Source organism: Lepisma saccharinum, chromosome 2 (assembly GCF_977018435.1).
Source record: "Lepisma saccharinum chromosome 2, izLepSacc3.1, whole genome shotgun sequence".
NCBI classification, from domain to species: domain Eukaryota; kingdom Metazoa; phylum Arthropoda; class Insecta; order Zygentoma; family Lepismatidae; genus Lepisma; species Lepisma saccharinum.
The window spans coordinates 54,870,829-54,888,515 of record NC_139230.1 but is presented as its reverse complement, the minus strand read 5'-3'; the positions used below and the strand labels follow the sequence as shown (position 1 = coordinate 54,888,515).

The following is a 17,687-nucleotide window of genomic DNA, read 5'->3' as shown; positions in this document are numbered from 1 at the left end:
TTTCGAGTCAGAGTATGTGAAATGGTAAATTTGAACTCCACACATTTAATTGAATATTTTAAATAGCATATATATACAGTTAAATTTAATTGAATTAGAATTTTTGGATACATTGTATTCACACAGACCCTTTATATTTTTAGTATATTCGTGTGTGTGGGTGGTGAGAGGTGGTAATACGTAAGGTTGAAATAGAAAACATCTGCTTGTATCCTTGAATTTTTGGAAAGTTTGCCTTGAAAACCGGGAATTATACTTGAATTTTATCATGGTCCTAGAGTGGTCACCCTGTATTAAATCACTTTATCACATTATTACAACACTTCGTGCTCAGTAAGTAACAAAAAAATGTAAATAATCATAGAAAATAGGAGAGGCTGTATTTGAACCTAAGTTTCTTCTTCATGAAAGAAAGTATTAAAAAAAATGTGACTGTCTAACCAACTGCTCCATAAGATTTCTGAAGAAAAACTCTATAAAACACGTGGATCTCAGTGGAAACAACCTTGTGCTGGAGTACCGAACCATTTCTCTCCACAAATAAAGGAAAATTCGCACTTTGCAGAATTATGCAAGGTATCTTTGCTGAAATTTTGCTTAAAATTGTGTGAAATTTGCCTCTTTGCTTTCAAATGTGATGGCAATTCACTCCAGGTGGAGGAGATCCTGCTCAGTGTTTCAAACTGCACATAAATTTCCCTATTTTCAATTTCAGAACGAAGATTCATCAATATTTTTCAACATTTATATTTCTACTTATGATTTTTCTGTTTAATTCTGTATTGTATTACTGATTTAGGGTTTCTAACTTCATGGGGTGTGAAAGAATAAAAAATCACAAGAGTGTTTTCATTTTAAAAGCAGAACTGTTGCAGAGTTGCTACTATATGTTGATTCTGAAGTGCTATGTTGCCAAATTTACAAATTCAGGACTGAATTTTTTCAGGGCAGACAAATAAGGTGTTGCGAAGAGTACATTGTACCTTTGACATGTCTGATATCACAGTATGTAAATGAAAACATGCGATTCATGGACAAAAATTAATCAAATCTGATGTTGAATAGGCTTCAGAGTTAGTAAGTAGATCATGGTAGATGAATTGTATAGGGTCAGTAAATTCAGTAATACTGTGACTTTTATATACTGCAAGTATGGTTTGTATACATAAAATGTTTCACCTTCATTAGGAAGAGTGAAGGATAGATTGCATGAAAATAGAAAAATATATGACAAACATAATCCAATATATAATGTAGGTTAAATTGAAGCTCTTCCATATGTACTGTATAAGATACAATTTCCTCATCACTTGTCTCCCCTCTAAAATTTCAAGGTTTATATAAAATTTACATGCTAGTGGTATTTTTTTAAACTTTTTGGAGCCTAATATTCATGTTCTGCCTGCCCTCCAAAGTTGGGCCCCAAGTTACACTGCTGGTCATTTCTGTTTATTAGTACTTCATTTAACAGAATGATAAATTGTTACAAAAAGTGACAAAATTTAAAAACAAAAATTAGATGAGAAAATTAATTAACAAACCAGTATTCATGTAGACATATTACAATAATAACTAAAAGTGGGTAGGACTGTGGTATGCAGGGAAGAGAAAAGTAAACTTACATGATCCTTCTTGGAAACTGATGGTACAGATCTGTAGGGAGGCCACGATAAAGATAAGTTTGAGATGTACCTGAGGGTCATTAAGGCTGGTCAAGAGTGGATAATAACAAATGCAAATTGCTGCAGCTATGAATATTCAGGATTAAAAGTATGATAATTAGTCAGGAAAAAAATAACAAGAACAACAATACTGAAGTGCTTTCTACCATGTAATGAATACAACACATTCTCACCTTTGATGACTTCAAGGATGAACAAGACAAACACACAACAAGCCTCAATTTTTGTCCTGGAGATGCCCAAGAGAAGCAAACAACAAGATAGAAAAATACAGAATAAACTAGGTAAAAGAAAGAGCTATGCAGAACAATGACATAAAATAAATGCAAGCTCTAGAAATATGAATTTAGATAGTATTTGCAACTATCAAACCATTTGTGTAAACCATGATAATTCTGGTAGTGTCAGAAACTTACTTTCTAGACAACTAGCAATTGTGTTGTGCTTTGGTTATTTAATGTTGCTTTCCTACCCCCTCTAGATTAGGTGCAATTAGGACAGGCTATCTCTGAAACCCAGATTAAATACAGGAACTAATAGACTAGCAAATGTGACTGATGCTTCACATAGTTTATGGACACCTTTACTTTCGACCATCACCAGCACAGACTAGATCACCAGGCTTCATCCTGCAGATTCTTTCTTCCAACCATCACCTGATGTGCAGGGCTTACATTTGCTGAAGACTCCAGTCTTCATTCTTACCACTGGTAGAACCTCACAGCGATGCCAATTGTACAAAACTCGCTAATTTTGAAAAAAAGAGTGACATGTGATCAGGAATTTTTCCTCTGGGCCAAAACAACACTGTCCCATCGAACACCTGCAGAAGCGACAGGCTGCTGACCTTCAATAGTGATGATGTTTTCAACCCCTCATCTGCTTTGTTTATGACTGGGGTAGGCTGACTAACCAGGAATGGCAATGGGCAGGTCATTTCACGAGTGGAAATCATGTTGAAGGAAGTTTAAGAAAGGTTTATTACTGCGTGGATTTTATTTAGTGTATTGAGTGAGTGAATTATGTATGTTTTGAATGATCTGTGCTGCATTGTGTAGTGAAGGAAAATGAGTGACATAATTAACGAACTATTGACAAAACAATTTACTCTGCTTTTGTATGAGGATAAGCTTCAAAGAAAAGAAGAATGGATTTGATTTGTTATTTAGTGTTGCTTTTCTGCCACTTTAGCTAATTGCAACAATGAGGATGAGTGATACGATGAAACTGAAGAAGGGACATTCACAAAGAATACCCATGTCCATGTCTGGATTTGAACCTGTGACCCCTGGCATCATAGTATGCTGTACTAATAACCATTTTACCACAGAAGTCACGAAGAGAAGAACGGAGTTCCTGTTCAAATTAAATATTCAAGATAAGAAGTTTGTGTGGTTTATTCTCACACATAGGCCTACATAAATATTTCACAATATGGGCCTCTATATTTTATAAATAATAATAACCCACAGCGCGACAGCCCTTGAGAGCCTTGGCTTACCTACAGACTGCTGGTCTCCCTCCCACACTGTTCCTCCATCACCTGTTATAGCGTGGAGATCTTAGACCAGCATTGGGGTGATGGGTGGTCAGCCCGTCGAACCCCCAGCCATTGTAGGTCTTCTCGACCGGGTTACCGCTCACTCATTCGGAGCTCCCCAATTTCCTCACGATGGTGGGTTGCCACCGGCCCTATACATAGGCTGAATAAATTCCAACCAGAGCCGGATTCGAACCTACGCCGTCCCGCAGCGAACGATCTCAAGACGAATGAACGCCTTAACCCGCTTGGCTACGGAGGAGGACATATTTTATAAATAACCATGAAATATTTTAAATCCTTTCCTTACTTTTTCTATATCAATGAAACGTTGGCATTTTTATAATTATTTGTAATGTAGTATTTTTAATCACAATGTCACATTACTTCAAAATCCAAGATATTGAATGAAAAAGAGCCTCCCATTTGAACATTATGATATGAAGAGATAGCCCAGGTTTTGAACCCAGCATACACCACTGAATAAGGATGAATGATGAAATTCAAGAAGGAACAGACCCCTAGTTACATGAACTGATCTGAGTTTTTTTCAAGTCCATTTTATGTGTAGAAAAGCTAAACGGGACTGGACCTACAGTTTCAGGTGGGATCCGAACCACTATGTGCCTCCATCAGGTATCAAACTTGGGACCCCCTTGATTACAAGGTGATGATGACACCACTGTGCCATCAGGGAGGCCAGACATGAACTGATAATTGGAAAACTTGCCTTGGTATTTTAGTAACCCAGCAACTGACAACTGTATTACAGTTTCCTTACATTATTGGATCAGTGCAGTCAATTTTTTAAATGTACTTCGGTAAAAACTAGGGCTGAGCCGATGGCATCGGTAAGTACTGGTTTAATTTTTTCTACCGATACCAAACATTTTCAGTGACTAGAAGAGCTGGCAGGCAAGAGTAACAGCTCATCTCAACATTTGTCCTTTTTGAAAGTTTGTTCACCCTTCCTTGCGACATTGGGAGACCAGCACAGGAAGTTCCATGGCTTTTCCTAGAAACACTGGAGAAAACATCACCCTCCTGAGAAGCAGATGGCAGATCAAAGCCATGGGTAAGTGAAAGCTGAACCCAAACGTAACCATGAAGGCATATAACTGCTTACTTAACACTGTGGAAATAAAATAAACCATTCATTACCAATTCTTGCTTGAAATCTCATGGGGGTAAGATAGGTGGATGTTCTTAAACCACATGCCATGCTAATGCTGGGTCAAGTGGTTGCGGAGTTCTTGCTAAATAAGGATGAAGATCACTGGGTAATTAGCTTTGTTTTATCTACATTCAAGCGGAAGTGGATTCAGCAATTCTTCTTGTCCTCTTCCCTTCTATGTCAGTCTTTTGTGCGACTGCTGGCATTGGCCAATGAGGGTTATTTATTTCTGCCACGATTAGATTAGGACCGTACAGCTTTCAATGACAATACTAAAGAAGATTGAGTTTGAGTTTTTATTTCAAATCCACTTCATGCACAGATAGGACTGGGCCTACAGTTTAAAGTGGAATCTCAACCACTATGTATGTGTCTCCACTGGGTATCAAACCCGGAACCCCTTGATTACATGGTGATGGTGTTACCACTATGCCATCGCGGAGGCCCCTATAAAGATTTATGTACAACACTACTTATAATAATGAACATAAAATATTAATCAAGAACTTTACTTTTCATCAACTGGACGTAAGATTATTTTTTAGTTATTCAATGAATATTCAATTTTTTACTTTTTTGACACTTATTATACACAAATTTTATTTTACCGGTTTTAACTAAACGTAGATAATGAATATGTGCTATTATATCTCTATTCTTAAGCATCTTTTTATTCTCAATCTTTGAATGCAGGGGATATAATAATTATGCAAGAAAAATGCTAAAAATCTCCCGAATTTTTAAAAAACGCAAATATCAAGAGCCATTTTATTTAATGCAGTAAACGGTGACCTTAGATCACCCACTCCAGGAATCAAACCCAGGTCTCCTACATGGCAGTCAGATGCCCCTACCGATTAGACCACCGCGGCTCAAAGTATTATAATGCTACATGAGAATAATTTGGGAGTTATTTAATGTCATTAAAGGAATGTGATGTGTTAGTATGACTTGGTAACTAGCCTTTATTATTTTAAAAGCAAATTTTACAAGTATCGGTATCGGTGAGAGTATCAGCATTGGTATCAGTTCAAAGTAGTATCGGCTCAGCCCTAGAATAAGAACATTTTCCCTCATCAAGCAAGCCAATTTGAAGTTTTCTGAATAAGTACGATTATTTATTGGTCCACTTCGCATGACAATCAAATATAATTAAGTTAACATAATACATTATTGTTTCTAGTTTTTTGGTATTTTCATCACCAATGCCTATATCTAGCATAGTATGGACATTACCTATTTCCCTTTTTCCTCTTCTCTAGCATATTCACGTGGAGCTTGCTGTGGTACGCCGTTGCACTGAAGCGCGAAGTAAGCTTTTCCTATACAGCACAAGAGGTCTCCACTCTTCTTTGCCTATTTCCCACTGGCTGGGTAAAATATTTTCATCTAAGAAACGTATCCTGCAGCCAAAAAGATAAAGCTGTATCAGCAAGATAAACAAATCTTATATCTTACAAATTACAAATTATGTCAAATACACATACATTTCTTGACTTTAAATGTGAAGATAATTGAAAGAGAACTTTTGAATTTACTCAGTTTTCAATTTCCTTGCTAATCTTACATTCATTTCTTAAAAGTACTCTGGAAATTCAATATACGTTTCCAGCAGGATATGAATGGCATTCCAAAATTTAATTGTAACAAGCTTCCCTCAACCATATCTATGGTGTATTTTACACTAATTTTTAAAACATTGATATTCCACAGATTCAATACATGATTCCAAGTGTTCATCCAAAAATATGAATAGTTGATTAGCCTTCTTAATTTAAAATATTTAACAAGGTGACTGAAATTGGTTCTGCTTTGAAAAAGGGGACTGTTTTGCAAGACATTTACTTTTTTAATAATTAAGGACATAAAAGTAACAAAAATAGCAGGATATTACACTAAATTACAGGATATTGCAACAATCTATAAAATCATTGGAAATGTTTAAGTACAAAGAGTTCCAAATCCCAGACATTTAGCCATCACTTTTCCAGACAGGAAATATCTAGAAACATCTGAGGAATGCCTTGTCAGACATTGCCAAGCTTCCTTGATTGCCATCGTTGCAAACAGGTAAACAATTGCAATCAATTAAGAGACTACAGGTAACTGATTCAGCATTGTCAGTAAATTCAATCAGAATAAATATCTAGGAGCAGAGATGTCATTGGTCAGTTTTAGAACGAACATTGAGAGGAGAGTTACGAGCATTACATGGGGAGAGGCAAAAGTATGATTCAAAGAAGAACGTGTTAAAGCGAGTCGTGAGTCAGACTCTTTGTACAGTCATGACCATAACCATACTTCGCAGAACTTCAGCTGCTATGCAGAGACAGGTATACCATTTTCCTTTAGCCATGCTAATCCAGTCTTTACGGGTTAGAAACTCAGGTGTTGTGTTATGCCATTCATGTGTGTGCAATTAGTACCTCTCGCACTTTACCATCAAGCTTACCATGAAAAGAGAGTTGCTCCATAAATGAGGATGAATGATCAGTGAGCTACATCAACCCAGTTCGATCCCACATACCGAAGGGTATGTTACGATATTATACACCTATTGGATATGTAAAATTATCAGTAGTTATATCTATAAACCTATATAGAAATATACCATTGGTCAATACCAATCTGGTGTTGATTAATCTGTCTTATCCAGAGCCCTGCATACAGGACCAGAGCAATGGAGCTCCTCAATATAACAAATGTTATCAGTACGGCTAGGATTTTCATGACTTAGCATATTATTTTTGGCAAGGGTGATGTGTTCCATAAACATATGTAAATTCATATTATGAAGAAACGAATTAATTTAAGGAGCTTTTTAAGGTCATATTTTGGCATATTTGGCCATTTCTGTGTGACAGAGCATATATTGATGTACTTTTGGTCATATTCAGCATATTTTCGCTTTTTCAAGAAATTTAGTCATTTTCGAAGTGGATTCGTTCTTACTTCCATATTCACACTTTTTTTTTTTGGACTGCAGCAAAATAGTTTTCATTTTTATTTGAAAATTTACAGAAAATATTCATAGTGCATTGCCCATAAATTGAACTAAAAATAGTACGTATGTGAAAATATCTTGGCATATGTTAGATATTGATGTTTGAAACAGCCCAGTTAATATAAGAGCATATTTTTCAAATTATAGTGCATATTTTGTATAATTTTAGATCATAAGAGCATATTTTATTTTGCATATTTTGGTTATTTTTACGTCATAAAAATCCTAGCCCTAGTTATCAGTTTGTCTAAAACATTACAAAAATTGTGATTCACATTCTATATTATGGTAGATATGATAATATTTTGTTTTACAGTGGAAATTCATACACATACTTACACATAGATATGTGGAAGCGGCCCCGGCGCCCACTCAGCATCGAATAACATGTGTACCTGGGGGAAACCCTGGGAGGTAAAGGTGGTCATGGGCATGATGCTGATCACATCACCCCCACTCATGACCGGATCAAGAAAGTGTGGGGCGTTACCCCCACACCCCCTATACGCCTTCATGGCATGGTGCTAAGCACAGGGGAACACTTTACCTTTTACCTTTTATGTATTAAGCTAACACAATGACACTGCAAAATGTGAACAATGAGTGCAAGAAAACAATACAGTGCAACCCAGCAATTAAAATATTCCAATTTTATTTTTACCAGTAACAATACTTACACATTAGGTGCATCATCTTTTGAAAAGTTTTTTGTTAACATAGTCAAGATTTCAAAAAATAAAATATTTTTTGGTGGTACATTTCTTTGCTGTTTATTATATCCCCTTGCAGCGAACAAAATTCCATTTCCATGAATATTAGTCATACATTGTGTGTTCTTCAAAACATTAGGCCCAAGGAAATATGAAAATCGTCTAGCCAATGCCTGAAACAGGAAGGAAAAACAGTATAATAAGTGTAACTTACAATATTAAATGATAGCAGAAAAAAACTGGTAAACACGAGACTACAAAACATGTTGCAACTATTGTCTTTTCACTATAATCAATCCATATGCAACAGAACAAAAATTTGTTTTTTGCCCACTTTATGTATACATAGACTAACCAGGATTGGAACCACAATATACAAAGGGTTTCAAATCACTGAATTTTAAACCACAAGTAACCAAACCTGGAAAGGCTCCAGTAGTTTTCACAAGCCTCTTTGTTATAATGATATTACAAGTAAATAGGCAACACAAATGGAATGAAAATGTTTACGTTAATTGAATAAAAACTACTAAAAACACATGGAAAACATATGTGAATTCACACACACAAACAGGGTGATTCAAAAGCTTAGGACAACTTCATTATTAGTACAGATAGCAAGAAAAAAATGGACAAAGGGAAGTTGTTGGAAATATGTGGTTTTCAATATGTTTAAATTTTTGAATGTAGAATATACCCTCGAAGCTGTACACTGGTACTTGCCTCAATAAGAATGATTGATTTATTTGTTACTTCACTTTTCTACCACTTTTGGCTAATCGCAAAGATGAGGATGAGTGATGATTGATGACATGATGAAATTGATGAAATGACACTCACAAAGAACACACAACCTGGGACCCCTTGGCATCAGAAAGCTGTGCTCATTAAGAATGAAAAAATCCCTATTGCCACATGCTTCATCCTTAAAGGAGACATTTATATTATTCCAACACCATACTGTACTAAGTAAATTAAGAATTGATGAGATACCCGGTGGAGGCATGTAGTGGTTTGGACCCCACTTTAAACTGTAGGTCCAGTCCCAATTAGCCTAACTGTGCATAAAGTGGACTTAAAACACCAAATCAATTAATAGTTGAAGGCAAAGCAAAAAATGTGAACACCCCACCCCTCGACAGTAGAAAAGGCAAAACTCTCACAAATCTGGATAAACCTCTGGTAGCAACTGATTTATATCAATATCTATATCATTTTTCAGAACATGAATGTGATAAGGACGATAATATGCAAGGAGTTCAGTGATATTCTGATATTATCTTTACCTAGTAGTACAGTATTGCTATGATGCAAATGTGTTGTTTAAGAATGGAAAATGCCTTGTTGCTACAGTATATAACATTCTTATTCGTACACATGGATTTTCAAAGAAAATGCTTTAATATCTGAAAGGAAATACACTCTTTTGAAATTGTTTCTTTACAATTCAATAAGTAATATCATTAGGAACATAAAATCTTACCCAAATTCTGTATAACCAATGACAATAATAAATTCAATGAAACAAAGAGAAACATGCCATTTTTTGTACAACTTTTCTACTTGTACACTTAATAATATAAAAGAAAAAGTATATTCAGAGCAAATTTACTGACAGTTCTAATACTTCGATGCGTATCTTTTGGCTTTAATTACTGCTTGACACCTGTTCTTCATAGAATTAACCAGTTTCCGACATGTTTCAGAGCTTATTTTATTCCACTCAGCTTGCACAACAGTTTTCAACTCTTGTTTGGACTTGACGCCTGCTTTATGGACTCGCCTCTTCAAAATTGCCCATAAATTCTCAATGGGATTTAAGTCTGGACTTTGAGTTGGTATAATTTGTAGATAGGCGGCATGTCCATTTTTTGGGCACTCTGCTTTACATTGTTCTTCAATATGTCCAAATAGACATATGCAACCATGATACCATCAATAAACTGGATGGTACCAACACCTTTGGACGACATACTGCCCCAAATCATTAATGACACACCATCGTGTTGAACCCCGGCCAGTTCAAATCCGGGAACTTTTCTAACGTTGGAAGCGGCCCTGGCACCCACCAGCATCGAATGACATGGGTACCTGGAGGAAACCCTGGGGGTTAAAGGCGGTCAGGGGTGTGATGCTGATCACATCATCCCCACTCACGACTGGATCAAGAAAGTGTGGGCATTACCCCCACACACCCTATACGCCTTCATGGCGTGGTGCTAAGCACAGGGGAGAACTTCACTTTTATATATATATATTATACCACTGTGTTTAACTGTTGGAACTGTTTTAATGTGATCATTGTCTTTATTTGATTTTCTCCAGACCCTATTTATCCCATCTGACCTGTATATATTAATCTTGGACTCGTCTGACCACATGACACTATCCCAAAATTCCTGGTCCTTGTGGATGTGCTCTTTCGCGAATAAAAGTCTATTCCTGTGATTCACCTTATTTACATATGGTCTCTTTCATGGTATTCTGCCATGATATCCATGCTTCCACAAGGCACGTCGGACAGTTTGATCAGACATCATCTTGCCAGCAACATTTTCTACTAATGGTCGTAACTGAGGAACACTTAGTCAGGGGTTTTCTCGCACTCTTTTTAAAATAAAGCATTCATCACGTTTATTCAACAGTCTGTCTCTCTTTTGGTTTTCTCGGGACATTCTATGTTGAACCTTTCACACAAATTATATCCTCTGTTTATACACTTTGCAACGTCCTACCACGTATTTGCCACACTTCAATTAGGAGGACGGCAAAAGTCTACCCATAAGTGCTTAACTTTCTTAATTCAATCGGTGAACACAGACTCTAGTTATCTTAGGGCTTGCTGGTTAAAACGTGAACAACAGCTTTAGATATATATATATATGTTTATTATAAACTTATCATAAGAAAGTCTGTTAGCACACTAGTCTTTAACCTTACGTGCATTTACATTTACCCTACATGTGCATTCACCACTTCTGGTCTCAAAGGGGGGCAGGGACCATTCAATTTATTCCTCGCAGTGAGGCGCCAGGGAGAGTATAGGGACCTAATTTTATTTAGGGCGCTGTTCGCGGCCAACGTTACGGGCTCCCCTGTAAGAGAAAGTAGTATGTGCGTGGTACCCCCAACCACATCTGGGAACTGGCTGTAGCCAGCCGGCACCTCCGACAAGCGGACGCTGGGTAAAGGATTAAAGGATGCCGCGACACCCCCGGTGCTAGCTAGGAATCGGCAAGCCGACTGGTGTCTCCTGTACAAGGACGGCAGGTTAGGAAGGAGGTCCTGGTGCTCCCAGACAAGCCGGGCAGGTAGAACCTGGCACCTATCAGCCGAAGCGATTAGACCAGGTAGTTAGGTTGCTGCTAGGATCCTCTTCTTCTTTCTTCCTCCCTCCTTCCTTCTGGGATGGCTGCTAGGCTTCTGGCTGGATGGCCGGTTTTTCCCAGGATGTTTGCCAGTTGACATCCGGGAGCCAACTGAGCTCCGGGCCATGCTGCGCTGGCTTTATACTTGCGGTGCCTCATTGGTGGTGAAAATTCCAACTACAAGTATGCGTTGCCAACTCATTTTTTTACATATTGCAAACTCCGTACTGAGAATTATCAAGGTTTGATATTGAGAAATCACTAGTGGGAAAATCACTAGATGCATGTGCCATAATAAACTAAAACTGTGTGCATTCAGACAATACAATTAATAATGAGTCACGCAGGACTCTGTAATACTAAGCAAAGAGTTGAACAGTGTAAATGACAATAATTGATAACGTTTACAGAATACAGGGACCACGCAGGGTCTAATAATAAGTGAAGCTAATAAACTTAGAGGTGGATCCATTAACGTGTACAGAATACATTTAAACTAAAAGCGTACGCCTCGCAGGGACATTCCGCTTAACTCCTTCATCCGATATTAAAAAGAATATAGCGACTACGCAGGGTCTAATAATAATTGAATGGCAACCACGCAGGGTCGTTACAACTTTGAACGTACATTTTTATTGACATTTGTTGGTGAAACCTTCATTAACATTAATTTCCAGGTACTAATGAAAACGATTATATTTACTAGTAGATATGACATTTTTTCCTCGGAAATTCTATGTGTACGAATAACAATGTTACATAATGTATATGCTTCCAATCTTATTGAGGCATGTGACACTGTATATAGCCACAACAGTGCATTCTGCAGTGACAATTCAAACACATTACATTGAAACAAGACATATTTCCAAATTTCGCCTCTTTCCACTTTTTGCTATCTACACAATGGTGCCAGACTTTTAAATCACACTGTATGTATTTATCTATGTTTGTTTTTATCCTCAACTGGGGATATCATCAAAAGGTGCTCCATTGCATACCACCAGAAAAAGTAACACCAGTGATATCTAAATGTTGAAGCAAAGACCACTAATAATTCAAATTACTTTATCATTATTTTAAAAAATTAATGTCCATTATCTACACAACAAAAAATTCACCAACACCAAGAGCATTAAAAAAATTATTAAAAATTTGTTTTTAAAAGTTTATATAGTTTATTGTAGTTACCTTGAGAGAAATGAAATCTTCGCTTTTTACATTAATTTGACCATTTTTGTTTCTCTTCATTATGTCTTGAAATTCCAGTATGAGACTCCGAAGCATGATTTTGGCAGTGTTTTTCCTATCACACTCCATTTGGTTCTGAATAATAGCCTTGATGATACTTCCAAATTCTTTATTAAACTGTAGAAAAAAAGAAATAATATAGTAGTAGAGAATATTAAGATGTACATCACTACATGAAATTAAACATGTGAGAAAAGGAAACTGAGATAGAAGGGCAAGTAAATATATTTAAAAAAAATAGCAAACACTATAGGCAAAACATTGAATTGATTGTCCTGAGCTCAACAATTCTTGAATTTGCATTTTTCTTTATTTTACACATCTTCCTGATTAGCCAAAAATGCAGAAAAGGGAAGTAAAATGAACTAAATCAATCATTTATTTTACATATCCTCTGTGCCTCTTTAGGCTAATAGCAATGGTAAGGATGAATGATGATTAGATTAAATTGATGAAGGTTTTGTGGCATGATCATGGGTAAATCACTCAACATGCTTAGCCACAGAAGAAACTACATATTTTAAGTGAGTATACAAGTACATAGGATTACCAATAGAGGAATAGAAACTTTCTCAGAGGGGCAGATTATTATTTTTTTTAAACTGACTTGCTAAGCTCCTAGTTGTTGATCTTTTGGTGGTTTATCTCACCATTAAGACACATGAGAATTTGAAATTACGTAACATTCAGAAACATAAACACTTTACTTCTTTGGAAGTTTTAGACATCATGGCATGAAGCTATAAATATGCACATCCTTCATACATATGATAGGGATGAAGAGACCTTCATTACACATGAGCTCATTCTGTGATCTAGCAGCTACTGAAGTGCATAAGACTTGAGAAATGCAGAAAGGGGAATGAAAATATGATTGTAGGCTTCCCATCGACATTTGCTCACCTTTTTGTAGATCTCAATTCTTCCTGTGGAAAAATCAGCAAAATCTTAAACATGTTTTATTGTGTGTTGTGTTTTCGAGATTTATTCTGGTCTTCAACTACAAGCAAGAACATATTCTAAAACTGAGAACTGAATAAATCTCTTGTAGTTTCAATAACAATAACACACACTGTTCTGCAGACATTTAGTTAGATAAATGAAAAAAACAAACTTTACTAATTTGGCCATGCTGAAAATGAGCCTCCCCAGCTCTGGTATACATGGCAGCTGCATTCTAATGTCGTATCATTCTCGACTGTGTCAGATACTCAGAAAATTGCCCTTTTCAGTACATTCACTTCTGTAGTGTCCTGGCAATGATTTCATGTAACCCATTGTGTCATGCTGTTTCATTATGCCTCATAAGTGCAACAACAACCTAGACAACAACTATTGTGAAGTAATTTTTCATTAAGAAACCATCATTTAACAAATAAAACAAGTGAAGAGTACTGCTTGTACTTCAGTTTGGGGGCAAATTGGGGGGAAAAGATGCTCACATGAGCCAGGAATTTTTTAGAGCCGCTGTGGTCTAGTCTGGCATCTGATTGCAATGCGGGAGACATAGGTTCGATTACCAGGCTGGGGGATCTAAAGTCTGAATTTTTCCGGCCTTGTCCCACATGAAGTGGCTCTGGGGCTCACCCAGCCTCAAATCAATGAGTACCTGGGGGCAATCCTGGGGGGGGGGTGTAAAGATGGCTGGGGCTCTGCCTCCAAAATGGCTGAGATGGAGAATGTATGGGACCCTAGCCCCACATTCCCTAAATGTGCTATATGCACAGGAAACTTTACTTTTTATCAGTGGCATGTGGTACTAGATCAGGCAGGGGAACAGGTCACCTCACTTGCACCCTCACACCCCCCCCCCCCATATATGTATAGGTATGTGTGTCCATTAATATAAAGCAGCATAACCCGTAAAATTCAACAATTATTGCAAATAAATGCATATATTACATATTGTCAGAAGTGACACATATTAGACACATTTATTTTACATATGGCCATCATAATAATAAAGTAAATATGAGAATGTAAAGAAAACATTCATAACAAAATACTATGTTGATGAACAACAAGCAAAAATAATAATGTAAAACTTATTGATCAGAGAAATTAATGTTTTGTCGAACATACCTGCGTCATCTTTTTATTTGTAATCAAGTCTATTCTTCTTTCTTTTGTTAAGAACTTGTCGATAACTGCATCGTAGAAGCCATGCGAGTTCTTCAGATGATTTATTAAGTCTTTCTCTATCGAAATAAAGGACACATTTGATAGTCTTTCTTTGCTTTGGGTATTCCTAGCATAAGTTTTCACCGTTCAAAACAAGCACTAGATACCGGAATAGTCAAAATGAGGCAACACAATTTGAAAAGTTCTGGAAAACCATCCTCAGCTCAGTTTTTTCAAGAAAGTAGTTGCTTCCGACATACTTTTCCCACTGAAGTCTTCTATATTGTAGGATGCAATAAGTTCACTACGCAAGCAGGAAAAATCAAAATGATGGCCATATGTCTCCTTTAAAGAATGGAATGCACTTTCAGGAAAACATTTATGTTCACCCCATTTGCTAGGGTCAACAAGTTCTAGAAACTGAAGTTTTCCTAGTTCTCAAAATTTTTCAGAGATTTGATGTGCAATGTTATCTACTATTTTGTTATAAAGCTTTACATAACTTATTTTCACATCAAGATTGCTTGTTCTCCTTCTTTTTGGTGGTAGTTCATGACTATCTCGTATCTTCTCACAAAACATGTCAAAATCTGCCCTTTTTCCATTAATAATAACTTTAAATTCAGATATTTTGTGCAAGCAGTAATTGATATCCATTGTTTTGTTTGCAGAATCTCAAAGAGAGAGTCAGTGATAGAGAAGAGTTCATTGAAAATTTCTAAGAGAAATAAGAAATCGAAATCTTGAAGTGAAGCCAGAAACCCCCCAAGAAGTAAGATATGTTTCAGTGTCCCATTCATCAGGATTGTCAATAATGTTTTGAAAGAAATTTTTCAATGATAATTGATGCTCAAAAACTGAACGATTCTAGAATTGAAATTCCATCTTGTGGGTGCAACTTTGGGAAGTCGTTTTTTTTACCTCCCTATCTAAAGCATGCGATCTTTTCGAAGATTTTGAAAAAATGCTGAGAACCCAGTTATAGTTTTGAAAAATATCTTACAGTCCTTGGAATTGTTTATGGCTTGTGAAAGAACCAGATTAAGTCTGTGCGCAAAACAATGTACAAAGAGAGCATCTGGATAATTTTGTCTCACACGCGATTACAAGCCACTTAATTTTCCAGACATTACTGCAGCTCCATTTTAAGTCTGGGCTAGCAGATTGTTTGGGCCGATGTCATATTTAAGCAGAAAATCAAACACATGTTCAGCTAAAGCCGCTGCAGACCTATCTCCACTCACATCCGTAAAGCCCAAGAAACGTTCTTCAACCTTGCCATTGTTCGTCACATAGCGCATCATTGTTGAAAGTTGAGAGTTTCTTGCAATGTCTGTAGTTTCATCAATTAATATTGCAACAAATGGAGTTTGGGTAATTTCCCTTTTTATTTCATTAAACATAACTTCCGCTACAGAATTAATCATATCGTTCTGAATTCTGTTGGACATTGCTGTGAATGTCTTTGTGGTAGACAAGTGGTTTGAAAGCCTTTCATCATATTCCGCAACCAAATTTATTAGTTCGATGTAATTCCCTTTATTAAGTGAAGTATTGCTTTCATTGTGACCTCTAAATTCCAATTCCTGTTTTGATAAAAAACAAGTGCCATTTATCAAACATTCCAACACCTGCCTATTCTTTTTTACATTTTCATTATGGATGGCTACATCATGGTCATCAAGTTGCGTATCAATTCTTGTGAAGCCAAATGTTTTTAATGCAGTAATGGCATGCAGATGGCTCTGACTTTTTTCATGACGTCTGCTAGATTTGTGTAAATTATTAATGTCACAAAACCCCGAACCCTTCCAGACTCCCGTCTCACTGACAAACAACAAACAAGGCCAACAATATAATTTACCGCTGGACGAACACCCGGTTAACCATTTTACAGAGCTATAATAGCTCGTTTGAAAATGCCTTGTGTATGACTTAGTTTTAGTTTTTACTTCACATAGATGAGGTGTCTGTTTGCCTTTTAAAAGGACTGCTGTCTTTTCTGAAAAGTTCAATGAACTGAAAGTTTTCGCCTTTAGCTGGTCTATCACACAACACTCGCAACCCTTGTTTTCTTGTCCTACCACTGCTCACGTTGGAACTTTGGGGTTAGAGTTGATGGGAGCTGTTCCATGGCCAGCTTATTTCGAAGGATTTAACAGGCACTTACATGGTAGATGATTTTTCTAGTTTGTTATGAATGTTAGACACAAGTTTGTAATGAGATTAGGATGTTATTGACTTACCACAATCAAAACTGTCACCAGGAGGCACTTAAATTCCACAACACAGGAAAAACATGAAGAAAAGCAAATTCACTATATCTATCGGGGAAACAGCTTGGAGTTTCAGCTTCCGCAGTGGGGCATTTACCTTCGTGCGTGTTCGGAAATACTCGGGTCAGCAGCAGACTAGTAGAGGGTGAAACGACACAGGTGGATGAGGGTACATGTAAACAAAGGTCCAGCCAGAGTGAAAGCTTCTCCTCAAGTGTTACTTTTGGAAGCGTTGATTTCGCGAGAAAGAAGCGTTCTTATTATGTTAATATATAGCTAATTGTAAGTGGTTGAAAAGGTCAACAAAAAGGAGGGAACAGCCTGTTCCCTCTGTTCCATGGAGGGACCGCCACTGCTTTTTACCTTTAGACCCTCACATGTGTCACACAACATGCTCTCAATTCTCAGTGCAAGAGTTTCAAAATGCAGCACATATATTTCATAATTTCAATGGTGTGGAACAAAAGTTTTGAAAAATTGAAGGAGTTTCTTTCGTATTAGTGTTTTTTAACACCAGTATTTTTTTAAAAAAAGAATTGAAATGTTTTTGAAGTAGTTGTA

At 36.7% G+C, this 17,687-nt stretch overlaps 1 protein-coding gene across 2 annotated transcripts in view; it reads right to left on the bottom strand.

Annotated features, from left to right (window-relative positions):
• LOC145984433 (cohesin subunit SA-2-like) overlaps positions 1-17,687 on the bottom strand; it is a 211,787-nt gene that overhangs the window by 7,504 nt on the left and 186,596 nt on the right. For both annotated transcript variants that reach the window (XM_083118095.1, XM_083118096.1), the window contains 3 exons: positions 12,670-12,846; positions 8,078-8,283; positions 5,633-5,799 (listed from right to left, as the gene is read on the bottom strand). In XM_083118095.1, the coding sequence (XP_082974221.1) occupies positions 5,664-5,799; positions 8,078-8,283; positions 12,670-12,846 (519 nt within the window). In that variant the 3' untranslated portion in view covers positions 5,633-5,663. The remainder of the gene's footprint in view (positions 1-5,632; positions 5,800-8,077; positions 8,284-12,669; positions 12,847-17,687) is intronic.